Source organism: Opisthocomus hoazin, chromosome 19 (assembly GCF_030867145.1).
Source record: "Opisthocomus hoazin isolate bOpiHoa1 chromosome 19, bOpiHoa1.hap1, whole genome shotgun sequence".
NCBI lineage: Eukaryota > Metazoa > Chordata > Aves > Opisthocomiformes > Opisthocomidae > Opisthocomus > Opisthocomus hoazin.
The window spans coordinates 6,904,764-6,930,948 of NC_134432.1; the positions used below are offsets into that span (position 1 = coordinate 6,904,764).

Here is a 26,185-nt window from a genome sequence, read left to right on the forward strand (position 1 = left end):
GATGTCGCGACGCTCGGCTGCCCCGGGGAACCCCTGGCGCAGGCCCCTCCTCGAGCAGCTCTGCAGCTTGGGGCCAGAACCGGGGGTCGCTGCCGGCCCCTGGGGCTGGTGGTTGCGGCTGAGGCCGGACAAACTCAGCGCTTGGTGATGGGATGAAGCCTGCAGCGCGCCAGCTGCCGTCCAGCGGGGCGGGGCCCGGCGGGGGGGAGAGGCGTGGCCAACCCGCGGGGCTCCGCCCCGCGGGTTGGCCACGCCTCTCCCCCACCGCCGGGCCCCGCCCCGCCGCCACCGCCCGCAGCCGCCGCGGCCCCCACGCCCGCCCGTGTCCGTGTCCGTGGAGGATGGTGGCGGCCCGGGGCTCGGCCTCCCGTCGCGGAGCGCTGCTGCTGCTGCTCGCCGCCCTCGGGGCCTCCCGCCTGCGCCTCGCCCGTGCCGGTGAGTGCCAATCCGCGACCCCTTCCCCCGTGTCCGTGGGTGTCGTTCCCCCCCCCCCCCCAACGGATGCTCGTGGGGTAGGGGCCGCTCAGCATTCTCTCCCGGCGTGGGCAGCGCATCCCCACGGGGAGGGAGAGGGGGAAACGGCCTCTGGGCTTCACTCCCACGGGGGGGGGGGTCTCCCACACCCCCCCCCTCCGGGCCCCAGCCCGCCCGCTGCTGCAGGTTTGGGGTGCAGGTGGGTTTGGACCCCGGAGAGGGGGGGAAAGGATGGACTTGTGCCGTGGCCCTCGTTAACCGCCTTTCACGGGGAAAAAAGATATAAAAACAACAAAAAAAAAACCCCCAAATAAAGCGGCTGCGGTGACCGAGGCGTCTCGGGGGGCTGCGTCAGGCCAGGCAGAGCCAAGATTCGCCCCCCTGCCCGCGGCCGCTCCCTCCGGCGGCGGTGGCATCGCGTCGCGGGGCCGAAGCGGTGCCCGAGGCGGTGCCCGGGCGGGTGACGGAGGCATTTCTCCTCTCTCCCGGGGCAGAAGAAACGCGGGGCTTTTGTTTCCCTCCCAGCGGCACCGCCTTCGGCCCGGCTCGCTGGTTTCTGAAGGGTTGCTCTGGGGGTTCAGGGTTTGGTTTGGGGGTTTTCTCGGGTCTGGGGGCTAGGTGAGTGCCTTTCCCCTCCCGGCGGGTCTGGCGCTGGCCGTGCGCCCTGCCCTGTCCCCTCGCTCTGTGCCCGCTGCCGGGGGCCGCAATGGGCACCAACACCCCCAAAAACCCCAACCAGCCCCGAGCGCTGCTGCCGGTGGGCAAACCCGGGGGCTGCCCCCCGCTGCCGGTCGCTCTGGCGGGGAGCTGCCGTGTCGGTGCCCGCCGGACGGCCTGGTCTCGGGCCGGTGCTTTCCGCCTTGCCGGCCGCGCTGCCGGGGAGTGCCGCCTGGCTCCCAGCATTGTTTGCGGATCCGGTATCGCGAGCCGGGGACGGTGCGGCCTCGCCGTGCTCCTGCTCGCTCTGTGCGAGGGAGGGCAAGAAGCTGCAGTATTTATTTTTTTTTTTTAAATCTCCCAGCTGTTCAAAACATCCGGGTCTTTCCATGCTGGGGGGCCGGAGGTGGGGATGCTCCTGCTCCCCCTCTTCCCGCATGTTGTGGGCAGGGTGGCCCGGGCGGGGGTCCCCGTGACGCAGGCTGCGATGGGAGAAGGAGGTGCAGGCAGTTCTGATACAGCCCCCGGGGATCCAGCGTCACCTCCGCTGCCTCCGGATTTAAAGGCTGGGGGGGGGGAAGTTGGCCTGGCCATGCTGCTGGGGAGGGACCCCTTGAGGGGCTGCTCGGGGCAGCTGTGCCCGTGGGGCTATCACGGGGTGGGGGGTAGCAGGGTTTCCCCTTCCCCTGCCCTTCCCAGGGTCAGGGGGCTGCCGGAGACGAGGCGAGCGTGGGGGCCCTGGCTCTGCCGGCAGCAGCCCACTCCGGCGGTGGGTGGTCGCACGCTCTCGGCACGAGCGGGGTTGGGATGGACGGCTCAGCCCCTTCCCCCCAAGCGAAGGCCGGGGACGGTTTCTTTGCGCTGTTCCCAACCACGTCGTCGTCGTCGTACCGCCCGGACGTGCCGCCGGCAGCGTCCCACTGCCGGGAGGTCAGCTTTGCGCGGCACGCGGCGGCGGGGAGCTCTGGGCTGGTTTCTCCTGGCGATGGCTGGGATGGCACCTGGAGCAGCGTCGCTGGGGTGCTGGGCAGGGAGAGGAGTCACTGTCCCTTCCCCCAGCGCGGCAGGGCGGGGGAGACGTTGGCTGTTCCTTCCCGTTGTACAATGTCCCTTCCTGGGTGAATGGGGCAGAGCTGGGCTCTCCCTGGGGACGGCTGCGCGGTGGGGTGGCAGGGCCAGGGGCAGCTCCTGCTCCAGGCTGCGCCGGTGAAGCTGGCTCCTGGCGCAGAGGGAGCCGGGGGAGAAGGTCCTGGACCACCGCACCCACGTCCTTCTGCCCTGTGGCTTCAGCAAAGCTTCTTCAGATGGGGGCTGGCATCTCTTCCTCCCCACCTTCCTCTGCTGGTGCTGCAGCCCGAAGGCCCCTGCAAGAGATGCCCGCAGCGGCACGTGGCACGGTGACGTCCTCGTCTTGCCAAGGGCCTGCTCCGCGCTGGTGGAAGGGCAGCGGCCGGCTTGGGAGGTGGGGCAGCGGGTGCTTCGGGTTGGGCTGGTGCTCCTTAGCTGTGTGTTTTCCCCGCTGTCTCCATCCCACGAACCCAGCGTCGGGCAGAAACGCTTCCTCGCCTCGTTTGCTGGCTGCGTTTCCTGGAGCATCAGTGAGTCGGACTTCTCACCCCTTCTGGAGTCATTTGGTTGCCAAATTTCATCTACTATTATTATTATTAAAAAACAAAAGAAGGTTTCCCAGATGGGATGACAGGCAAGAACCTCTGTTTTTAATAAGCCTGAAAACCCCGGCCTCGCTGCCGCAGCCAGCGCTTTGCGTCAGAAACCCCCGGAGAAGCCGTTCAGCAAAAAACGAGTGGTCCTTTCTGGTCCAAGTGACCCATTTGGCCACGTGCGAACCGCTGGCTCCTCGCTGCCTTCCCTCCTCGTGCCGCTGCAGGGAGCATCGCAGCAGTGCCGGGTGCTGTGCCCGTGCCACGTGCAAGGACTGGCTGCCCCGCAGAGCATCCCCGGGCTCTGCCCAGCGGGTGGGCAGGGGGTGGTGTCTGAGCCCCCCGACGTCACGCAGGCTGGTCTGCGGAAAGCAGGTATTTCCAGCCTCGGCTTTTTCTTGAGACTCGGAGAAGGTGGTCTGCGTCGCCCTGGTAGCGGTGGCAATGGTGGGCAATGGTCCCACTCTGTGGCACGCAGCCACCCCGTCCCTTCGAGCCCCACCGCAGCTGCACGTCGGGGTCTCCTCTGCCACGCCGGTGCAGGCCAAGTGTTTCCCACGCGGCAGCCGCGGTGCCGCTTCCCCGGGAGCTACGCGTTTCTCCTGAGTTTCACAGAATCACAGGATCCCAGCATAGCAGGGTTGGCAGGGCCCTCTGGGGATCCCCCACCCAACCCCCTGCCCAAGCAGGGTCACCCAGAGCAGGCTGCACAGCACCGCGTCCAGGCGGGGCTGGAATATCTCCAGAGAAGGAGACTCCACAGCCTCCCTGGGCAGCCTGGGCCAGGGCTCCGTCACCCTCAGAGGGAAGAAGTTCTTCCTCGGGTTCAGCTGGAGCTTCCTCTGCTTCAGTTTGTGCCCGTTGCCCCTTGTCCTGTTGCTGGGCACCACTGGAAAGAGTCTGGCCCCGTCCTCCTGACCCCCACCCTGCAGATATTTTGAGGCATTTCTAAGGTCCCCTCGCAGCCTTCTCTTCTCCAGGCTGAACAAGCCCAGCTCCCTCAGCCTCTCCTCGTAGGAGAGATGCTCCAGTCCCCTCCTCATCCTCGTAGCCCTCCGCTGTGCGATTTTGTTCTTGGAGATACCGTTCCTCCCATGTTCTCGGGGGTTAGGTTTGCTTGGCTGGCTCCCACTGTGAGAAATGAGTCCTCGTGGGTGGGCAAGGTGTGGGTGGGCCGGGGACGTGGTGCTTGGGCATCCCACACTCCGTGGGTCGGCACCTGCACCAGGGACCTGGGCAGGGCTCCATCTGTGGACGTGGGGAGGGGGAATGGGTGGAAAGAGGCCCCTGATCTCCATCTTCCCAATTCCCAACGCAGTCAGCATCAAGGAAGAGTTCATGGTTTATGGAAGAGACATGGTGAAAGTCCCTGCTCTCCTTTCGCTGCAGCGTGCTAGGGACCCACCAACCCCTGTGTGCCCACCCCGTGGGCGCTGGTGCTGGGAGAGCTGGAGCTCGGCGCGGGGCGGCTGCGGCTTCGGAGCCGGGGAGACTCTGCCGTTTCCCTGGCAGCTCCGGGCACGGGTTTGGGGGCTGCAAGTGGCCTCGAGGGTCTGGAGCGGGACCCTGGGCGAGCCCTGGGGCTGTGCTGCCTGCGGGGGGGCTGCCATGGCCCCGTAGAGCCACCCCCTCCCCAGGGACCCCTCGCTCCCCGGGGGTGTCTGGGCCCCTCCTGCGGCGCAGAGGGGAAGAGGAGTCGGGGCCGATGGCCTGACGCGGCTCTGCTGGGACGCGGGGTATTAAGGGAGGCAATCGGCTTAGCTCTGCCGCCGGCGCGCGGGGGGCCGGGAGGGGTGACAGCGTGATCGGGGCGCTGGGGACAGGGAGGGTGGTGGGGGTAGGAGGGGTGACAGGGTAGCAGGGGTGGTGGGGACAGGAGGGGTCACGGGGTGGTTGGTGCGCTGGGGACGGGGGAGTTACAGGGCAAAGGAGGGGTGAGAGCATGGAGGGGGCACTGGGAGCAGGAAGGTGAGTGGGGGGTGCTGGGGACAGGAGGAGTGATGGGGACTTTGGGGATAGAAGGGGTTATGGGGTGCCAGGGACAGGAGGGGTGACGCATGGCCTCTCCCCAGCCACAAGGCACTGGGTCTCTGGGCGCTGGGGTCGGGAGCTGCCGTCAGTCCCACCCCTGCATGAATTCCATAAGCACGGGTGCTTCGTCCCTGCGGGGGGCTCTGGGTCTGGTCCCCGATGGGTGCAGTGACCCCCCCGGGCCGGCTGCCCCCCAGAACCCCTGGGCACGGCCCCTGTGCTGCTGCCGGTGCCAGGGCATCTCCCTCCGTGCCTGGGCTTTACCGACCGCGGCAGGGGTGCCCCGAGCAGCGATCGGCGGCAGCAGGCCTGCAATCAGCCGCTTCATGAGCTCACGGTGATTGGAACGGGAAGCAACCGGCCGCTGGGTGCCTGGAGTGGGCTCTGAATTGGAGGAAGGAAGCGTGGCCGGCGCAGGTCCCGGTCCCTGCCGCTCCCCGTCCCGGAGCTGGCGGCTGCCCACCCTGACCGGTGCGGCCCGTGGCCCCTGCACGGGTGGAGGGGGCAAAGCCGTTGCAGGACGGGGGTTTGCTCGTTGGCAGGGGGACCCGTTGCTTCAGACGGGTGACACGAGAGGCGATGGGAGGTGACGTATCGGCTGGCGTGCTGGTGGGGACCCTGGCTCGTCATGGCACGGGGGTCCCCTGGGCTCTTGGTCCCTGATCCCTTCACAGAATCACAGAATCACAGAATCACAGAATCACAGAATAGTAGGGGTTGGAAGGGACCTCTGTGGGTCACCCAGCCCAAGCCCCTGCCCAAGCAGGGTCACCCAGAGCAGGCTGCACAGCACCGTATCCAGGCAGGGCTGGAATATCTCCAGAGAAGGAGACTCCACAGCCTCCCTGGGCAGCCTGGGCCAGGGCTCCGTCACCCTCAGAGGGAAGAAGTTCTTCCTCGGGTTCAGCTGGAGCTTCCTGTGCCTCAGTTTATCTCCTACAGAGATGGGCGATGGAGGTGGGGGGCGAGAGGTGGGGAAGGCACCGCTCTCACTGTGCACCTGTAGCACCCATGGGTGCCGCCTGCGCCTGGCCGGGGTCTGCGGCAGCGTGCCCCCGGGCAGCCCGCGGCTCTGGCGGGCAGGAGGAGCAGCTCTGCCTCGGGGAGCTCATCGTCCCGCATCTGTCGGGGATTATTTCCCAGCCGCCCGCTGAGCTGGGGGAGAGGGCGGCCCCGGTGAGCTGCCGGTGACGGGACCCGTCCGGCGGCCGCAGCTCCTGGCTTCCTGGCTGGGGAGGAGAGGGTTTCCCTGAGCCGGCCGCCTCCTGCGCGGAGAACACCCGAAAGAACTCTCCGGGTCCAGGCGTCGGCACCGCCGGCAGCGCTTCCCCGGAGCCCCGGGCTGCCGCGTTCACGAGCACCCCCGGAAGCAGCCGCACGTCCGTGGGCCCCCCGGTTTTGGGGGTCACAGGGGCCCCGTCACAGGTGTCGGGGCTCTCGATGCCCCGCAGCTCTCGATGGCGGGTGGCACAGCCCCAGCTGGGTGGGGGGTGGGGGCCCCTGCTTTTCCGCGTGCCCCTCGCCCTGCGTGTCCGTGGGGACGGGGGCTGCCCGCCCAGGGGTCCGTGCTCGCCAGCTGCCAGAGGGCCATAAGGGCGGCCCCGATAGCCCCCGGGACCTGGCGATCAGTGGCCCCGTCCCCAAAGCCCGTCTCGGGGTGACTGGCGAGTGGGGCTGGGGGGAGCGCTGCGGCCGGTGTCAGGTGGGGGCACGACAGACACGGACCCCCCCCAGTGAAGCCGCCTGTGCTGCTGCCTCCGAGCTGCCCGAGGGTGTTTAATCAGCGAAATGGTGCTGGTGCGTCGTTACCAAAGGCTGCAAAATGTCTCTTGGCGGCGTGGGACGGCGGCGGGGGGGGGGGGCTTTGGCTTGGCCGAGGGGCGTCTGACCCCAGTGGGCTCGGGGCTCCGTGCCTGGAGCAGAGCCGTGAAGCCCCCCCACCCGCTGTGGGCATGGCAGCGGTGCCAGGGACGCCCATCCCTGCGACGCTGGCACGGCGAGGGTCCGGCACCGCGCTGCCCGTCGCGGCGAGGGTGCGAGGAGGGGTCCCCGTCGCCGGTGGAGCACCCGGCGTCGGCTCAGTGGGTAACCCGCCACCAGCAGCGCCCGGCGCCGTGGCCCTGACCGCCGGCTGTTCGCCCATTGCACTGTGCCAAACCTCGGAGCCCAGCCGGGTAAAAAGGAATTTAAAATAAAAACTCGATGCCAGCTGCTGCCCTGCCCCAGCCTGGGGGGCTCCGGGCGGGTACGATGCCCGCTGGTGTTTGCTTGAGCAAAACCTGAGAAGCAGGACTGGAAGAGGGTGGTTCGAGCTGCGAGGAGCTCCAAGGTGCTTTTCAGCGTGGGGGGACATCGGGGACAGCCCGGGGTCCCCGCGACGGGGTGGGTGCGCACCCAGCTGTGCCGGGGCTGGCGACGCAGAGCCAGCAGTGGGTTTGGGTGGGCAGCCCTGGGAAATGGCGTACAGCAGCTGGTTTTCTGTTCTTTGTTTTAATTATTTCTTCTCTTCCTGAATGTCTGAGGCAAAGCACTGGTGGCCGGGGACAGCCCTGGCACGGCGCGGTCACGCCAGCGTGACGCGGCTGCGGGTGTCACCATCCCGGCGGCGGCACCCCAGGGCCAGTGCCAGCAGCGCCTGCGGTGGCTGGGCCAGGGGCTTGGGGGGGTCTCGCTGGGCTCAAAGCCCCCCTTGCTGCCGCCGGTGAGGGGGTCGCGTCCCCTGCTGCCCCCCAGCTCTGCCCGGGCCCTGCCAGGGTCGGGAGCTGCGGTTTGCTGGAGCCATTCCCGTCCACCTCCCCTCCCGCAGTGCCCATCGTCCAGCTCCACGCTGCTGGGCGCGCCGGACGGGTGGCCAGGGTGGGCAGCGGGGGCTTGCTGTCCGGTTGAGGAGTTTGAGTAGCCAGGAGACCAAACCCCGTTCCCTCGCCTGGCAGGGGGAGGCTGTGGGTGACCCCCCCCCCAGACCCGGGTTGCGGGGGCAGCTTGTGACTTTGGGGTGCTGGGACATGAGCTCTGCTCTGGAGGGGGGACGGGTCTGGGGTGACACCAGCGCTGGGGAGGTGAAGTGTTTGGGGCTGCCGAGGGTTTGGTGTCCCCTCACGTCCGGGGAAGCCTGGCGTGGCCCCTCCTGGCCCTCTGCTTCGCCCTTGGCATTGACGCTGGAGGGGGTTGAGGCGCCAGGAGCCCATCGTGGTGGCCTCAGGGCTGCAGGAGGCTCCTCTGCCACACAGCCCCAAAGGCCCCTGCCCACCCCACACTTCTCCATCTCATCCTGGTGCCGGGTGCTCGCTGCGCTGCCCGCACTGCTGGGACGCCGGGACTCCGGCGCGGGCAGCCCCCCCGCAGCCCCTGCCAGGGCCGGTGGCTCGGGCACAGCCAGCAGCGGGGTTTTCCCTGGGTGACTGCCCGTGGTGGCACTTTCCATCGCCCCTGGGTGGGGACGCTGCCGGTGAGACCGTCCCCTCGGTGGGAGCCGAGGTGTTGGCCGCGCAGGCGGGGGGGATGCTGCTAAGGGGTCCCTGTGGGGACACCCCTGTCCCCCAGCCTGCGGCGCAGGGCTGCTGGCACCATCGCTCGGCCGTGACATCAGCCGTGTCGGGGACCGTTTCTGCCAGCGTGCTTTATCAACCGGGCCGGAGCTCGGCGCCTGCCTGGCTGAACCGGGAGAGCGGGTGGCCGGCTGGCGAGCCCCGGTGGCCCCAGGGACGGGAAGCGCGGTGGCACGTGGCCTTTACCTGCACAAACCCACCCGAGCAGAGAGCAAACAAGCGCTGCCCGGTGGGCCAGCACGCGCCAGCGCTGCCGCAGGAGGGGGTGCCGGGGGGGCCAGGCTGCGTGGACACGGCACAGGAGCGGCGTGACGTGGCCAGCGTCCCCCCGCTACCGGTGGGCCGGGGTCGGCGATGGCGGAGAGCCCCGTGCTGCCATCCCCGTGCGCGGGAGGGGTCTCCGGCTGCTGCATTTTCGGGGGCAGGAGCACGGCGGTGACGTGAGCGGCTGCAGGCAGCGGCAGGGCTCCCGCGGGGGATGCCGGAGCGGTGGCAGAGCCGTGGTGGCCGGGGCTGCGGTGCCGGCGGCGGTGCCCGGGCAGGGGGCTTGCTCCGGGGGTCCAGCCGTGCCCGAAGCCTGGCTCCCCTCCGCCTGCTTTCGGCTGCGCGAAGCGGCAGGGCAGGGGGGTGCAGCCGGGTCCGAGAGCTGCGGCGTCGGTTCTGCGGTCGGTGCGAGCGGCTGCAGCAGTGCCAGGGCTGGGGCACTCACCCGGGCGACTTCGAGCGCCCGGCGTGGCGGTGGCTGCGTTACGGTGGCTGGCGGTCGCCGACGCGGTGCCCACCCGCTTCACCCCGCGGGCCGTGTGCTGGGGAGCAGGGGGAGCGGGGCTGCGGCTTTCGGGTGTCTCAGCCCCCCCTGCTCCTGCCTGATGCCCGGGGGGGCTGCGGGGCAGAAGGAGGCGAGACCTTGGGGTGCGGTGTGGGGCCGCATGCCTGCCTGGGGCTGGCTCCAGCGCTTCGGAGCCAGGAGCAGTTTCTGGAGCCAGGAGGAAGCCCCAGATGGTGCCAGCTCGCAGCGGAAGCGCCAGCAGGTCCCACATCCCCTGGCTGGAGGAGGAGGAGGAGGACGGGGTGTGACCTTGGAGTGGAGCTGGCACACACTGCACCGCTGCTGCGGGGCCTGGGCTGCCGTCGCTGCCAGCCATCGGCTGTGCCCGCGGCCGCCGTCGCCCCTCCGGCTGCAGCCGTGTGCCGGCGTGCCGAGGCTGATCGCGGGAGCGGAGACCTGCACGCCCGTTCCCCGGGCACCCCAGTGTCCCCCCACGCCTGGCGTGGCCCTGTGCCCGTTTCTCTGCTGCGGCTGACGCCGGCGGGCTCTGCCAGCTCACGCCGCTGGCACCGGGGCCCCGTCAGCTGGGCGTTGGCGTTACTGGCGCGCAGAGCGTAAACGCTCGGACCAGTGCTCAGCGCTAATTTATTATCCTCTTACGTTAACTTCTCTCCGGCTGCGGCGGTGACACAGCAGGGGCAGGTCCTGCCTTCCCGGCCACCCGGACGTCCTCCCGCCTGTTACTGGGGGGTTTTTCACCTGTACGTGATGTCGAAAAACCGCTTCAGCCAGGGCCGTGGCTGCCAGCAGCTCCGTGCCCCGCGTGGCCGCGGTGAGAGGCTGCCGGGCGCGGCGGCATTCGGAGGGGTGCAGCGGGCACCCCTGTCGCGGGCGCTCGGCTCGCCCCGGGTGCCCGGCACTGCTCTCCCCGGGGTGGGTGCTGGGGGCTGAGGGTGTCGTGCTGAGCTTTCCCACCCGGGCAGCCCGGCCGGGGTGGGATATGGGTGAGGTCTGTGCGCACCCCTCGGAGCTCGCACGCCAGCGTTCCCTCCTGCGCGCAGGGCTGTTGCGGCACCTCCGGCTCGTGCTCGCTGGCTGTTTGTCCTTCGGTGCCAGCTGCAGGGTGTCCCGCTGCCCCGCTGGCCTTGGGCTCGCTGCTGGCCGGCGTTCCTGCCCGCGGGGAGCTGCCCTGCCTGCTCCAGCACCGACAGCTCGTCCCAGTCCCTCAGGGCCAGATGCGTCCCTGAGGCCCCTGGGTGCCAGCACGCGCGGGGCTCCATCCCTGGCACCTGGCATGGAGCCGCCCGCTCGCACCGCGGAGCAGCCGCTGGGCCTTGGAGCGGGCGCAGAGGGTGGCAAAGCCCCCACAGGACCCCCCCACCCTGCAGGGTGCCCACGCAGCCAGATCTGCTCGCTGGCTGCCGATTGATTACACATGGGGAGCTTAATTAGATCAGTGCCCGCCTGTCTCCCTCCTAATCCCAGCCCGTGACAGCTGGGCAAGCACAGCTCGTTCCTCAAACAGAGATAACGACCTTTTCTATATTGCAGGCTGGGGTTTATTTAACTGGTTGCTGGGCTCTGGCTCGGGTGGCCTCCCTGCTGCTCCAGGATGGCTCCGAGGTGGCTCCGAGGGTCCCACCGGGGTCTCGTCGTGCTGGGTGTCCCCAAGTGCCGGGTGACCTGTGCCCGGGTGCCTTCCTCCCACCGGGGAGCAGCTTTCGGCAGCGCCTGCGCTGGGGGAATGTGTTCCCACGGGTCCGTGGCGCAGGCGGGGGTCCCCAGTGTCCCCCCAGAGCCCCGTGGGGAGGTGGCATGTCCCCACCCCGGGGCTGCGCCGTGCCCAAACCTCCTCCTGCCCTCAGCGTGCTTCGGCTGGTTTGTGACTTTGAAACAAAGCGGCCTTGAGAGCAAGCCTGGGGCAGGCGAAGCAGGCAGCCGAGCCGGGTTTCCGTGCTTAAGCGCCCAATTATTTTCCCATTAAGCATTAATTCTCCCACAGCCGCCTGGCTGAGACCCGCGCCGTCCCCGGGGAGCAAACCCGGCTCCCGTGGGCATGAGGGTCTCTGTCCCCCGCCCAGAGCCAATCTCCCCAGGGTGCTGCACCCAGCACAGGGTTCGGCCAGCCCTAATTGCCACCCTAATTTCGGCCAGCCCTAACTGCCACCCTAATTGCAGCTGCCAAGAAAACCCTGCCCGCAGGAGAAGCTGCTGCGGCAAAGGCGGCTCTGCCCTTCCCCGGCGTGGCCGGGCGCAGGGTGACGGTTCGACGCCCCGTGGGGTGCCGCGGGGAGGGCTCCGGGCGCAGTCGGGGGGCTGTCGGTAGCGGTAGCACCTTGTGCTGGGGGAGCAGAGCCGCCGCGGTGGCCCTGGAGCTTCGTGTCCTGATGGCTCCGTCCCGTGCCAGGACTCTCCACCGTGCCGTGCCTGGGCACAGCGGCGGCTGCCCCGCTCGCCCCGGCATGCTGCAGGGACGGGGTGCCCAGGAAAGCCCCCGAAGCTGGGGTGCCCTTTCCCGTGGGGTGCTCGGTGCCGTGCTGTGCCGGGGCTGTCCCCGGTGTTGCCATCCCTCAGCGTGGGGGATGGGCAGACGGCGGGAGCTTTGCCCGCGGTGTCGGTGTGGGCGGGCGAGGGTGACGGGGACAGCTCGGGGTGCGTGGGACGGTGCTGGGAGCCAACTCCTGCCGTGAGTCATGGCCGGGGGCGGCCGAGCCTGGCCCTGCTCCCGGAGAGGGCACGGCCGCCGGGCTCTGCTGCCTGCCGCTGCCTGCCGGAGGGGTGAAAAGCAGGGCTGGGGCAGCCGTGTGCCGCTCCCCCATCCAGCTGTGTAACCCTGTCCAGCTGTGCACACATCCCTGTCCAGCTGTGCACACCGTCCAGCTGTGTAACCCCCATCCAGCTGTGCAAACCCATCCAGCCGTGCACACATCCCCATCCAGCTGTGCAACCCCATCCAGCTGTGCACACATCCCCATCCAGCTGTGTAACCCCCATCCTGCCATGCACACATCCCCATCCAGCTGTGCCCCCCGTCCAGCTGTGCCCAGCCCAGGACGCTGGCCCACCGTGTGGCACCTGGCTCTGCGCTGCCACCAGCTCACGAGGCAGGGACGCCTGTGCTGGTGCTGTGGCAGTGCTGGCACATCACTGTCCCCAGCAGCTGGAAGCCGGGGCCCCAGAGCGTCCCCGCAGCCCCGCACCATGGACAAGCCCCGTGTGCCAGCCCTGCAGGTCACTGTCCCAGCTGGTCACGGTTCCTCTCTCCATCTCTGCGCACGGTTTGCCACCACCACCCAGTCTCAGGACTCGGCTTTGCGTAGGACCCAGGGGCTCTGTGTCCCCCTGGGAGGTCACACTGCCTGGAGCCAGGCTGGGGAGGAGCGGGGCTGCTCCTGGCCATGGCAGGCTGCCACGGCGTGGCGAGCGTGCTGGCTCTGGATGAGGTGGGAGCGTGGGGGGCTCGTGCCTGCCTGCGGGTCCCAGAGAGGTCCCCAGGTCTGACATGGAAACGAGATGCCTGGTAAAGCCGTGAGGGAGGTTTGGGCCACGGCACGTTGCCGGGGGAGGGCTGGGTCCCTCCGTTCTCCCCCATTGCAGTGTCAAAGGGATGGGAACTGAAGCTGCTGCTGCCTGTGACGATCGGTCAAAGCTGGGCTGAGGCTTTGCGGGGGTTGGTTTGGGGCTCTGTTCATGTCCCAGCTGCCGCGCAGGCATCGGTTGGGGTTGGTTGGATTTCAGCTGCTGAGCAGGCTGCGGGCCAGGGCTGGAGCCCCTCGTCGCTGCCAACTCTGCGGGACTCGGCGTGTTCTGCAGCACCCTGGGGCTTGGGATGTCCCAGCTCTGCAGGACTCAGCGTGTCCTGCAGCACCCTGGGGCTTGGGACGTCCCAGCTCTGTGGGACTCAGCGTGTCCTGCAGCACCCTGGGGCTTGGGACGTCCCAGCTCTGCGGGACTCAGTGTGTCCTGCAGCACCCTGGGGCTTGGGACGTCCCAGCTCTGCGGGACTCAGTGTGTCCTGCAGCACCCTGGGGCTTGGGACGTCCCAGCTCTGCGGGACTCAGTGTGTCCTGCAGCACCCTGGGGCTTGGGATGTCCCAGCTTTCCGGGACTCAGCGTGTCCTGCAGCACCCTGGGGCTTGGGATGTCCCAGCTTTCCGGGACTCAGCGTGTCCTGCAGCACCCTGGGGCTTGGGACGCCCTGCAGGACGGTGACGCCTTGGGGCTCGTGGTGTCCTGTGGGGTGGCAGCACTCCGGGACTCGTGGTGTCCCATGGGACGGTGGCATCCTGGGGCTGGGGGTCCCTGTGGGCAGCAGGGCCTTGCGCAGGTCATAAAACCAAAGAAGACCTCAAGGTGGAAAGGGACCCATCAGGATCGTCAAGGCCAGCTCTTGGGTCATTACAGCCCGTGCTTAATTGCGGTCTGTAGTGGCTTTGCGACGGCAAAGCAGAGCCGAGGGGCAGCTCCGGTGAGGCACATCGGCACCGTTCGCTGCCGCGGGAGCAGCCCAGGGCAGCTGGGTCCCACGCCAAGCGGCCACGGACGGAGCCGGGGGAGCGCTTGGCCCCGCTCCTCCTCCTGACCTGTGTTCTCCTGTCCCCGCAGCAGCATCGTGTCCCCGGAGCCTGGACTGTGCCCTGCAGCGCCGGGAGTTCTGCCCGCCGGGCTCGGGCGCCTGCGGCCCCTGCCTGCACCCCTTCCAGGAGGACGGCCGCGGGCGATGCGTCCAGAAGCAGCTCGCACCCAGCGGTAGGTGCACCCACCGGCAGACCCGCCATGCTCCTCGGCGGCTGCGGGAGGTTCCCAGGCCTGGGGGCAGCCCCCACCCCAGCAGCACCCCTGCTCCCCATCCTCGGGCTTCTCCCCCCACCGTGGCACCCGTATCCCCGTGGGGACGGCAGCTCTGCCGCCTCTCTCCGGAGCCGCCGCTCGCTGCGGTTGTGGGGTGATTGTGGGGCCGGTGGGGAGCGTGTGGACCTGACCCCGCTCCTTGTGCATCCTCCTGCAGCCACGCCGGGGAGCGTGCATGCCACTGGGCACTGCCAGCACCCCGGGGGGCCCAGGGGCCCAGGGAGAGAGCAGGGCTGGTGGGCGCACAGGGGTTATACTTACTCATCAGTGAGCTGGATGAAGGGATGGAGCGTACCTTCAGCAAGTTTGCTGATGACACCAAACTGGGAGGTGTGGTGGATACACCGGCAGGCTGTGCTGCCATCCAGCGAGACCTGGACAGGCTGGAGAGTTGGGCACAGAGGAACCTGATGAGGTTCACCAAGGGCAAGTGCAGGGTCCTGCACCTGGGGAGGAACAACCCCAGGCACCAGTACAGGCTGGGGCGGACCTGCTGGAGAGCAGCTCTGCGGAGAGGGACTGGGAGTGCTGGGGGACGACAGGGTGACCATGAGCCAGCAGCGTGCCCTGGCTGCCAAGAAGGCCAATGGGATCCTGGGGTGCATGAGGAGGAGTGTGGGCAGCAGGGCGAGGGAGGTTCTCCTTCCCCTCTCCTCTGCCCTGGTGAGGCCCCATCTGCAGTGCTGTGTCCAGTGCTGGGCTCCCCAGTTCAAGAAAGATGAGGAGCTACTGGAGAGAGTCCAGCGCAGGGCTACGAGGATGAGGAGGGGACTGGAGCATCTGTCCTACGAGGAGAGGCTGAGGGAGCTGGACTTGTTCAGCCTGGAGAAGAGAAGGCTGCGAGGGGACCTTGGAAATGCCCATGAATATCTGCAGGGTGGGTGTCAGGAGGACGGGGCCAGACTCTTTGCAGTGGTGCCCAGCGACAGGACAAGGGGCAACGGGCACAAACTGGAGCAGAGGAAGCTCCAGCTGAACCCGAGGAAGAACTTCTTCCCTCTGAGGGTGACGGAGCCCTGGCCCAGGCTGCCCAGGGAGGCTGTGGAGTCTCCTTCTCTGGAGATATTCCAGCCCCGCCTGGCCGCGGTGCTGTGCAGCCTGCTCTGGGTGACCCTGCTTGGGCAGGGGGTTGGGTGGGGGATCCCCAGAGGTCCCAACCCCTGCCATGCTGGGATTCTGTGATCCTGTGGGTCTGCCCGGCTGCTGTGGGGCCGGGGCTCTTTGGAGCAGGCGATGTGGCCGCGCAGAGCCCCGGTTTTTGCCGGGAGCAGGGTAGCTGCATTCGGTGTGCAGAGCTGCGACCCGTGCAGACCCCGTGGCCCAGGCGAAGGGGTACCTGCAGCCTCACCCGTCCAGGGCTGAGCCGCACCAGTGTTTGGGATTTCTGTACTGGTTCCCATTGGCTTGAGATGCTGGGCTGTGGTTTGGGGCTGCCATCTCCTGTGCTGGTGATGCCTGGCATCCGCACTGGGACGGCTGGGTGGCACCGAGGGCTGCGCTGGGTGTCATTCCCCATCTTTTCCCCCGGGAGCTGCGGGGCTGCGGCTGCCAGGGAGCTGCAGAGCGTCCCCGGGGAGCAGCAGCCCGTGGTCGCCCGTCCCACCTGGCGCAGGGCTCTCCAGGCGCTGCTGCGGCGCGGGCAGGGTGCTCCCACGCCCCGGCTCTGCCGCACAGACAGTGCCGGGGGCCGGGCGCGGGCGTTTTTTAGGGTGACCCTTGACTCTTCATGCAGCTTGGCGAGCTGCAGGCGGAGCTGTTTGTGTCCCCCCCTCTCAGTTTTTTCTTGCAGATTCCACCAGCAGACGAATTAAGGCTCTAATTAAGGCTCCACCCAATTATTTTTTCTTTAACTAAAGTGGAGCGACGTCTGCCAGGACCTGGCTGTGCGAGGGCACGCCGCTCCCGGGGGGTTGCACTGGGGGGACTGCCTGGGTGCGGGGTGGGGGCTCTCGAGCACCTCTGGACCACCTCCGTGCCTGCTGCGTGGGGGGCATCAACCAGCGTCTACCTCCCGCCTGCCCCTCTCTGCCTGCTTCCTGCTCCCGCTGCCCCCAGAACCCCCTTGCTAAGGGGGGGTTTGGTTTTCTGTGGGGGGCAGAGCCCGTGGTCCCTCCTGGAGCCTGGCTCCTGCCCGCAGTGGGCACCCTGCAGCGTGGCCCGGCCCTGGGGTGGGGGCATCCCCGCCAGCACAGCCCTCTGCACCCACCCCAAGGCCTGGGGAGCTGCTGGGAGCGTGGCGGGGGGTCGTCCCATGCTGGGTGACGCGGGTGGGAGGACACGCACTGGCTCGCTGGGCCGTGGCAGGACCCCCGCACCCGAGCTGCTGCCTTGCATGGAGGGGTCCTCGGGGTTCAGGGGTGTTGCTTTGTGTTTGGGTTCCCGTTCCGGCACATTCAAGGTCCCGCCGGGGTGCAGCCGAGCTGCCCTTTGCAGCAGGTGGGCACATGGGGGGTGGCAGAGCCCGTCGTGCCCATCGTGCCATCGGCTCGGGCAGAGGGGCTGGGCTGCGCTGGACTGGGAGCGGTGACTGGGGGGGACGAGAGAGGGGCTGGCACAGGGATGGGGTCCAGGCTTCGCGTTCGGCAGCGAGCAGGGCTCTGACGGGCAGATGCCCCCTGCCACGGGCTCCGCGGGTACCAAACAGCTTCAACAGCTGGTGGTGGTTGATTTTTTAACGTGAAGTCTTGGGAGCAAATTCCCCTCTCAGAAGGGCTGCGCGTGCGCCGGCATCTCCGTAGCAACCCCGCTCCGGGCCGGCTTCGGCGGGGAGATGCAGCCGCGGTAGCATCCTCACCCGGCTTTGGCAGAGAGGGGACCGCGGTAGCATCCTCACCCGGCTTCTCCGGGACGATGGCAGTGTCCGCTCCCAGTTTCAGCAGGGAAATGTGGAACCTCAGCAGCGGCTTCTCCCAGCTTTTCCGGCTCCGCGGTCGCGTCCTCTCCTGGCCCTGTCAGGGAAGATGCCGGACCGCGGTCGCACCCTCCGAGGGATGCCAGGAGGATCCCAGGAGGATGGAGACCATCCCAGGGTCTCTGCCAACCCCGTCTTCTTGTCTCAAGCAATGCCACCGGCTTCTGGCAGCAAAAGCGCGGGTGCTTTTTGCATCCTGCCCATACCTCGGTCTGGCAGCAGCAACAGGGGAAGCCCGCGAGGATGCTGAGGGGCTGCGATAGCTGCACTGGGGGGGGGTGCAATGAAAACGGGGGGGGCTGCCACAGCTTAAGGATGCCTAACCCTTTTAAAGGGGCTGCCCACGCAGCGGAGCTGCGTGGGCAGCCCCTTTAAAAGGGTTAGGCATCCTTGAGCCGCTTGCGACTGCCGGTGACGCCGATCCCGGGATCCCAGCTGCCATCGCCGCAATTGGTTGCGGCTCCTGGCAGGAGCGTGGGCAGGAACCGGGGGCTCCTCTTCCCTGGCACACCCGTGCGGGCACGCGCCGACAGCAGCATTTTGGGCTGAAAAGCGGTGTTTTTTTGAGGTCCCGGGAGGGCACGTGGGCGACGGCGTTGCTTGGGGGTCTCGGCGTACCCGGCGCAGTGCCAGCGCGAAGGTGAGATGGGATGCGCGGGACCCTCCTGACGCGCTGCCCGCATGGGGGGGGGGTCTGAGCCCCCGAAACGCTGCCCAGCACCGTGGTGCCCATGTTGATGGGTTTCCGTGATGTGGTTTTGGGCTCGTGGGTCCCATCCCTGCTCCTGCTCGGCTCCAGCAGCTGAGCCCCCCCGAGCTGCGGGAAGCGCTTTGGGAAGAGGGGAAAAAAGGGGGTCGTGGCTTGTGGCCCTGGGGGTTCCCCCTCTCCCTGCTTACTGTGCTGCCAGCAGCCAGGAGGGCATCAGCCATCCTGGGGCAGGACTATGAAAATAAGTGGATTTGTAGGCATTTTGTGCCCTCCTGTGGAGACTGTCAACATCAGGTTTCCTCTGCCGGGGGCAGAAGCCACACATGGTCCTTCTTGCTCCCTGCTGTCCCCAAATCCATCACGGTAACTGTCAAGACCCCTGTGTGCCTCCCAGGGTTGAGCTCTGGAGACCCTGGGGAGGTGTGTGGGGGGATGCTGTGTGCCAGGCTGGCTGTGCCTTCCCTGCTGCGGGCGGGCGGTGGGACCTGCCATGAGAGGGCACCCGTGCCCTGTGCAAGCCCTGTGTGCACCTTGGGCATCCCCTGCCTGCACCCTCTGTGTGCCCTGTGTGCACCCTGTGCCTTGGGCATCCCCTGCGTGCACCCTGCCTGCACCCTGCGTGCCCTGTGCAAGCCCTGCATGGCTCCTGTGCAAGCCCTGCGCCTTGGGCATCCCCTGCTTGCACTCCTCCTGCACCCTCCGTGCCCCCCGTGCCTGCCCAGCATGCCCACCTCGCTGCAGCAGGGCTGGGGGGGCCGGGTCTGGGATACCCCCCCATCTCTGCTCCCCTTGCAGCGAGAGCCGCAGCCTGGGGCAGCTGGGCAGGAGCCGGGGGTCAACCCTGACCCCCCGTTCTGTGGGGAGCAGCCCTGGGCTGGGGTTCACCCGCCCATGGTGCCCGGCGGGAGCCCATCGGTGCCCGGCTGCGTCTGCCCCGCAGAGGTGGTGGCGTGGCAGGCGCGGCGTCACCGGGGGAATCTCCGGCGGCAAACGGGGCAGAGGTGCGGGGGGTTTGGCGGCTGGAAGGGGGCTTGGCGGTGAAGCTGGTCAGCACGGGTGGGCGGCACGGCACGGGCGCTGCTGGCAGTGCCGAAAACCAGCGAACGGCACGGCTGCCTCGGCTTTCCTGGTGCCACTTCCCACGGTGGGAGGCTTGCAGTGACCTGCGAGCTGCTCCTGGCTGTTGCTCCAGGTTTTGTCATCAGAGGCGCTGGGTCCAGTTGGAGGCCGGTAACTGGTGGTGTCCCCCCGGGGTCAGTACTGGGCACAGCCTTGTTTAACTTCATCAACGACCTGGATGAAGAGTTAGAGTGCACCCTCAGCAAGTTTGCTGGTGACACAGAACTGGGAGGAGTGGTGGATACACCAGCAGGCTGTGCTGCCATTCAGCGTGACCTGGACAGGCTGGAGAGTTGGGCAGAGAGGAACCTGATGAGGTTCCACAAGGGCAAGGGCAGGGTCCTGCACCTGGGGAGGAACAACCCCAGGCACCAGTACAGGCTGGGGCTGACCTACTGGAGAGCAGCTCTGTGGAGAGGGACTGGGAGTGCTGGGGGACGACAGGGTGACCATGAGCCAGCAGTGTGCCCTGGGTGCCAAGAAGGCCAATGGGATCCTGGGGTGCATGAGGAGTAGTGTGGGCAGCAGGTCAGGGAGGTTCTCCTTCCCCTCTACTCTGCCCTGGTGAGGCCCCATCTGCAGTGCTGTGTCCAGTGCTGGGCTCCCCAGGTCAAGAAAGATGAGGAGCTACTGGAGAGAGTCCAGCGCAGGGCTACGAGGATGAGGAGGGGACTGGAGCATCTGTCCTACGAGGAGAGGCTGAGGGAGCTGGGCTTGTTCAGGCTGGAGAAGAGAAGGCTGAGAGGGGACCTTAGAAATTCCCATAAATATCTGCAGGGTGGGGGTCAGGAGGACGGGGCCAGACTCTTTCCAGTGGTGCCCAGCAACAGGACAAGGGGCAACGGGCACAAACTGCAGCAGAGGAAGATCCAGCTGAACACGAGGAAGAACTTCTTCCCTCTGAGGGTGACGGAGCCCTGGCCCAGGCTGCCCAGGGAGGCTGTGGAGTCTCCTTCTCTGGAGATATTCCAGCCCCGCCTGGCCGCGGTGCTGTGCAGCCTGCTCTGGGTGACCCTGCTTGGGCAGGGGGTTGGGTGGGGGATCCCCAGAGGGCCCTGCCAACCCCGAACATTCTGGGATTCTGTTTTCTTCCCTTTTCCAGCCAGGTCGTGTTCATCCTCCTGCAGCGTTGGCTGTTGCAGCTGCGTCTGCCCAAGGCCAAGGGGCATCGGGGCAGGGCTGGGCTGGGCACCCCACCGCTGGCAGCCCCACCGCAGCTCGTGTGGCTCTGAGTCACGGGGTGGGTGGGTGGCCTTTGTGCCCTGAGACCCGGTGGTGACAAGCATGGGCATGGGCAGGCGTGTCCCCTGTGTCCCGTGGGAGTGGGGACAGGGCTCTCGCCGAGCGCAGCGGGCAGCTAGAGCCAGGCTGTCCACACCCCGGGCACTGGGCTGTCCCCATGGAGCACAGGGCTGTCCTTACCCTGGGCACAGGACTGTCCCCATCCTGGGCATCGGGCTGTCCCCACCCTGGTCACCAGGCTGCCCCTGTCCTGGGCACTGGGCTGTGCCCATGGAGCACCGGGCTGTCCCCACACCGGGCACAAGACTGTCCCCATCCTGGGCACCGGGCTGTCCCTGTCCTGGGCACAGGGCTGTCCCCATGGAGCACAGGGCTGTCACACTCCATCCCGTGCCAGCTCCCCTGCCCACTGGGAGACAGCCGATGGGCACGGCACCGGTGGCACAGCCCCAAACCTGGCACCGCGTGGCTGTGGCACTGCTTTGCAAATCGCTTTGGGGGTGGGGATGGCTGGGTGCAAAGAGCCGGGGACACCTGGGGCTCCTGGGGTGCTCCTGCCAAGGACGGGGGCTGGGGGCGGCTTGGGGAGCCGGGGGACACGGAGGACGTGGGGACGGTGGCTCTCTGTGCACTTGTTTAAAGCAAGTGTGTGCCCATTTTAAACTGGTTTTTGGCTTGTGCTGCTCTGAGTCACGGGGTGGCCGAGTGGCCTTTGTGCCCAGCTCCGGAGGGAACTGGGGTTGAGTTCCAAACGCCCGGGAGCGAGGACGGATTCCAGGGGAGCGGTAACTGTTGTAACCTTGAATTATCCAGGAACCGAGCTGCTGGTGCCACCTCGCCTTTGTGTGTCTGGATTTACCCCCCAGGGCTTCCCGCTGGGGACAGCCTGAGTACTGCAGGGACAGGGACAGGGACGGGGACAGGGACAGGGACGGGGACATCTCCTGCCTTTGAAGCCGAGGTTAATCCTGTAAAAAGCAGAATGGTGTCAGAGCTCGGCTCAGCCCGCCTGAGGACGGCAGCTCCACTGCTGCTCCACGCTGTCACCCCACGGGTGGGCACCCCCGGGCTGGGGTGGGGGTCCCGCCTGTGCCCCACACCACAGGGGCACCCGGCCATTTGGGGTGCCCGGCGTGCTCCATGCTCGGGCGTGGGCTGGGGCAGCCACTGGTGAAATGCCCGGCCAGCGCCTGGGGAGACCTGGTGGTCCCGGCTGCACGGGGCACCCCGAGCCCCTCCCCAGTGGGACCGCATCCTGCCGGGCGCTGGGCAGAAACCAGCCCCTCGGCTGCACGAGTGTCCCCACCAGCTCCTGGGGTGAGCCCTGCTCTGGGGTAGCTCTGACCCCCCCGGGCTGTACAGGCCAATTTGGGGTGAAACCCAGCATTCAGGGGTCCCCTTCCTGCCCTGGGAATGGCCCCGGTGCCTGCAGTGGGGCTGGGGGTCTCCCTGGCAGAGCTGCCCCTCGCCCCTCACAGAGGCGGGGCGGCTCTGGGGGGTCTCCCCTCCTGTGCCTCCTCACCCAGGGCTGTTGTCCGGCCCGAGGTGCAGGGACACGGGGCAGGTGCTGAGCTTCAGGTGCTGGCAGGACCCTCGGGCTCTGTCACGGGGGCGGCTGTGGCCGCTGGCGCTCCTGCAGCTTCCAACGTTTGCGGGGTCAAAAGCACCCCAAAAGCAGCGAGGACGCAGGCAGGTCCCGGGTCTCGGCCCTGGGAGCTCTGGTGTGCCGGAGGGCCACATCCGAGCAGGCTTGGGCTCCAAACCGCCCACGTTTGCTGGTGCTGGGACGTGAGCCCTTCTTGGGGGGTGCTGGGCCCAGCCCTGGGGTGCCCATCCGACGCCCGCTCTCTCCCGGCGCAGGGCGGACGTCCGTTCCCAGCTTGGAGGAAGAAATCGATTTTCTGGCGGATGTGCTGGCCAGGCAAGAGGCTCCTCGCGCCCAGGCGCTGCGGGACAGCAAGCCCAGGGGTAAGAGCCTGCTCCCGCCGCGATGCCAGGGGCCCCGCAGCCGCCAGCCCTGGCACCCCAGCCTGCTGTGTCCTCCGGAGCTGCCCGGGTGCTGCTGTGCTCACAGCTCTGCCTCCTCCTGCAGCCACCCTGGTGCCCGCCGGCGGCAGACAGCGCGTGGCCGATGGGCTGAGAGAGGGGTTTCTGCAGCGGGGTCCCGCCAGCAGCAGGGCAGCCGCCACCCTCCCCACCCCCACCACTGCCGCGGTCCAGAAGAACCCGGTGGAGGCGTCCCCCATCCCTTCGAGTGACGACGTGGTGCTCGGTGAGACCCCGGGGACAGCTCGTGGGAGGGGGTTTCGCGTCCTCGCAGGGGAGGCGTGGGCCGGCGGCACGGTGCCGCGGGGCTCACCCGGTGTCCCCCTGTGCCCCGCTCCTCCTGGCAGGGCTGATCGCGGTGTGCACGGTGGCCGGGATCTCGGCGCTGATCGTGGCTGCGGTCTGCTGGTGCAGGTGAGCCGGGCGCTGCCAGTGCCCGCCAGTCCCTCCGTGTCCCACGGGAGCTTGTGGCATGGGGGGGTTTGGAGGAGAGGCGATAGCTGCCCTTTCCAGTCCCTTTCCAGTCCCCCGGCGTGTGCCATGGCCAGCGGGGGTACGGCATCTGCTGGTCGGGGCTGGAGGGCGGCGGTGGGACGCCCTCATGCCAGGCGTGAGCCGTGGCTCCTGGGAGCGGGTGGCAGCTGGCCTGGGCATCGCTGGGTGCTGACACCCCCGGAGCGCTGGTGTCTCGTGCCAGGGCCCTGTGGGGTGGAGGTGCCCGTGACGAGATCCCTGCGCATGGGCTGGGCCGCCTGGCCTGGGGGATGCCACCCGTCGTGGGAGGGAGCAGGGAGGTGGGATGCCACCCATCATGGGTGCCATCGCAGGGAGCCGGGATGCGGGATGCCACCCGTCACCATCGTAGGGAGCAGGGATGCGGGATGCCACCCGTCACCATCACAGGGAGCAGGGAGGTGGGATGCCACCCATCATGGGAGGGAGCAGGGAGGTGGGATGCCACCCATCACTATCGCAGGGAGCAGGGAGGTGGGATGCCACCCGTCACCATCGCAGGGAGCAGGGATGCAGGATGCCACCCATCATGGGTGCCATCGCAGGGAGCAGGGAGGTGGGATGCCACCCGTCACCATCGCAGGGAGCAGGGATGCGGGTGCGAGGGCTGAGCACCCCCGGGGGGTTCTGGCTCCCACCGCTCTCCCCTCGCCCGGCAGGCTGCAGAAGGAGGTCAGGCTGGCGCAGAAAGCGGACTACTCAGCAGAGCGAGCGGCCAGCCCCCTGTCCTACGACAAGATCTCGGTAAGGCACCCGCATCCCTCCGTGTGGGGTGTTGGGCCCTGGTGGCAGGCGCGTGCTCTGCTTGAGGGGGTCCCGACAGGGCAGGGGACACCCCCCAGCCGGGCTGGGGGCTCGCTGGAGCCCCCCCCTCCACGAGCCGTGCTCTCTCTGCAGCCCGGGGACAAGACACTGGCCCAGAGCGCCCAGATGTACCACTACCAGCACCAGAAGCAGCAGATGCTCTCCCTGGAGAAGTAAGCAGCCTCGACCGCCGGTCCCTGCCCTGCCAGCGGCTGGGGGGGCCGCTGATCAGCACCCCAGCCTTCAACCCCTCTCTGCATCCTCTTCCTCCAGGCATAAAGAGGAGCCCAAGCTGCCGGACTCGGCCTCGTCCGACGAGGAGAACGAGGACGGAGACTTCACCGTGTACGAGTGCCCCGGGCTGGCTCCGGTATGGCGGGTGCGGGGTGGCTGGGGGGACCCTGCGCGTTCAGGCTGGGGGTCCGGCACATGCCAGGGGTGTGCAGTTCCTCGCCAGGAGCCTGTTCAACACGTCCTTCATGAAACCCCGAGATGGTCCAGCCCCTCTGCTCCCCCCGTGTGCCCTGGCCAGGTCCCGCTGGAGCTCTCCGGCGGGCAGGAGCGGGTGCCCCGGTTTGGGTGCCCCAGCCCGGGGGTCGCTCGCTGGGGTGCTCTGCCCGGTGGCCCCGGAGCCGAGAGCCGGAGCAGCCCCTGGCAGAGCCAGCAGGGACGCGGTCACCTCGGGCCCCTGGGCACCGGCACGGGGGGGGGGGGGGGGGGGGGAGCTGTGACCCCTCAAAGGCCGGAGGGGACGTTCCTGGCTGGCAGGGGATCCCGGGGAAGGGCAGCTCCTGACAGCCCTGGGTACAAAGAGCACAAAGAGACCCGAAACGAGCCTTTCACATGGTAATGGCTGCGGAGCCTGGCCATCAGGGCCCAGATTGAGGGTCATCATTAGGTCTTTACAGGCCCATTGAAGGGCACTTGATGGCAGGCAGGCAATCTGGGCAAGAAACCCCATTCCTGCCAGCCAGGCTGGGGGGCTCGTCCTGGGCTCCCCAGTCTGGGCAACGGACCCCATTCCTGCCAGCCCGGCTGGGGGTCCTGTCCTGGGGTCCCCAGTCTGGGCAAGCAACCCAATTCCTGCCAGCCAGGCTGGGGGTCTCATCCTGGGGTCCCCAGTGTGGGCAAGGGACCCCATTCCTGCCAGCCAGGCTGGGGATCCTGTCCGGGGGTCCCCAGTGTGGGCAAGGAACCCAATTCCTGCCAGCCAGGCTGGGGGTCCTGTCCTGGGGTCCCCAGTGTGGGCAAGGGACCCCATTCCTGCCAGCCAGGCTGGGGGTCTCATCCTGGGGTTCCCAGTGTGGGCAAGGGACCCCATTCCTGCCAGCCAGGCTGGGGGTCCTGTCCTGAGGTCCCCAGTCTGGGCAAGGAACCCAATTCCTGCCAGCCAGGCTGGGGGTCTCATCCTGGGGTCCCCAGTCTGTGCAACAGACCCCATTCCTGCCAGCCAGGCTAGGGGTCCTGTCCTGGGGTCCCCAGCCGGGCTGGGGGGTCCCATCACACACCGTCCTCCCATCCCAGCATCCCCAGCCACTCTCGGCAGGGAGGCAGCGCCTTGCCGGGGATGACGGCGGGGTCCTGGGCTGTGTCACCCCATCCCAGCCCACGAGGTCCCCCTCTGTGCTGGCCGGGGGGTCAGACCCAAACCCCTTGGGACAGGGCGGCTCAGGCCTCGGCTGGTTTCTGACCTCCTGCCTTTTCCTTCCCCCCATCCCGCTCCCTGCGCCGCTGCAGACCGGAGAAATGGAAGTGAGGAACCCGCTGTTTGACGACTCCTCCTTACACCCCTCCAACCCCAAGTCGCACCAGTAACACCCCTCCTCTCCTCCGCCCGAGCTCGCTATGGACTGTACGCCCGGCGCCGAAGCCCGGCGGGGCAGCCGTGCCGGAGGGGCACCCACGGCCGGGCCACGGGGCGCGGACCCCGCTCTGCCCGAGTGTTCGACGCCTGCCCAATAAACACCCACTAACAGCTATGGGAGGGGGGGATCGCCCCCGTTTCCAGCGTCCTTGTGCTCTTTGCTGCTGTGATCGCGTCCCTGCCTTGGCCTTCGCTCACTCCTTGGCACGGGAGCCGGGGGGGCTGCAGTGCTGTCTCTTCGCGTTGGGCTTTGAGGAGGGGGCTGCTGGCCTCGCTGCGCCTGGGCTGATGCAACAGCAGCCGGGAAAGGGCTAGAGGGGATCAGGGAGCGCGAGAGGGGCCGGGGGGGTCTGGACACGCTGGTGGCTCCATCAGGGCTACCAGCTGCCCGGAGCTGCCCTGCCAGGGATGGAGACTTTCCCCGGAGCGGGTGGCATCGCTGAAGGCTCTGCTGCTGGCCTGCCCCATCCTCCACAGCCCGGGCAGCCCCCGGCAGCGCGGTCCCGCTCCGGGCGCCAAGGGCAGGAGCAGGAGCGGGCTCGGGCGGGTGCTGGCCTCGCTCCCCGGATGCGCCTTGACGCTGCCCTGCGCCGTGCCCTGGCCCCTGCATTGCCTCCGTCCCCTTCCAGGGGTGCTGGTCCTCGGGGGCCCCCCCGGGTGCACAGTCCCGGCGCTGCTGTGGGCTGGGGCCCTGTGCCGGGCTGTGCCGGGCTGTGCCAGCAGACGCGGAGGATTTCCTCCCGGCAGCCCCGGGTGCCAGCCAGGCTCTCGCCCCGGGCCTCCGTGGGGTGAACGCTCACAACAGGCTCAGGGCTTTGGTTTTAAGCCTGTGTGGCCGTGGGGGAGGAAGGAGCGAGTCTGGCGGGGGCTTGGGTGGCCGGGAGGGGTGGCCAAGGCACGGTGGCTTCGCTGTGCTCCTTCTCTGCCCCACGGAGCCCTTTGCAGCATCCCTGCGGAGCCCAGCCGGGCATCCCTCCATGACGGGG

At 68.2% G+C, this 26,185-nt stretch overlaps 1 protein-coding gene across 3 annotated transcripts; it reads left to right on the forward strand.

Moving 5' to 3' along the window:
• The first annotated feature begins 284 nt into the window (after positions 1-284).
• NPDC1 (neural proliferation, differentiation and control 1) lies at positions 285-25,314 on the forward strand. Of its 3 annotated transcripts, XM_075439557.1 has the most exons (9): positions 285-435; positions 13,746-13,889; positions 21,833-21,940; positions 22,065-22,244; positions 22,366-22,432; positions 23,191-23,275; positions 23,429-23,508; positions 23,609-23,705; positions 25,073-25,314. In XM_075439557.1, the coding sequence occupies exons 1-9, from the start codon at positions 342-344 to the stop codon at positions 25,148-25,150; spliced, it is 933 nt and encodes a 310-aa protein (XP_075295672.1). In that variant the 5' UTR covers positions 285-341; the 3' UTR covers positions 25,151-25,314. The 3 variants fall into 3 exon arrangements, with proteins under 3 accessions (XP_075295672.1, XP_075295670.1, XP_075295671.1); XM_075439555.1 differs by having other exon boundaries at positions 23,191-23,508; XM_075439556.1 differs by having other exon boundaries at positions 13,749-13,889; positions 23,191-23,508.
• The last annotated feature ends 871 nt before the right edge of the window (positions 25,315-26,185 follow it).

Excerpts from the sequence above, each read along its gene's own strand:
- NPDC1 (XM_075439555.1), top strand. The coding sequence starts at position 342 with ATGGTGGCGGCCCGGGGCTCGGCCTCCCGTCGCGGAGCGCTGCTGCTG. Across the intron at positions 13,890-21,832 it reads GAAGCAGCTCGCACCCAGCG|GGCGGACGTCCGTTCCCAGC; the intron begins GTAGGTGCACCC and ends CTCCCGGCGCAG. Across the intron at positions 23,706-25,072 it reads AGTGCCCCGGGCTGGCTCCG|ACCGGAGAAATGGAAGTGAG; the intron begins GTATGGCGGGTG and ends GCGCCGCTGCAG.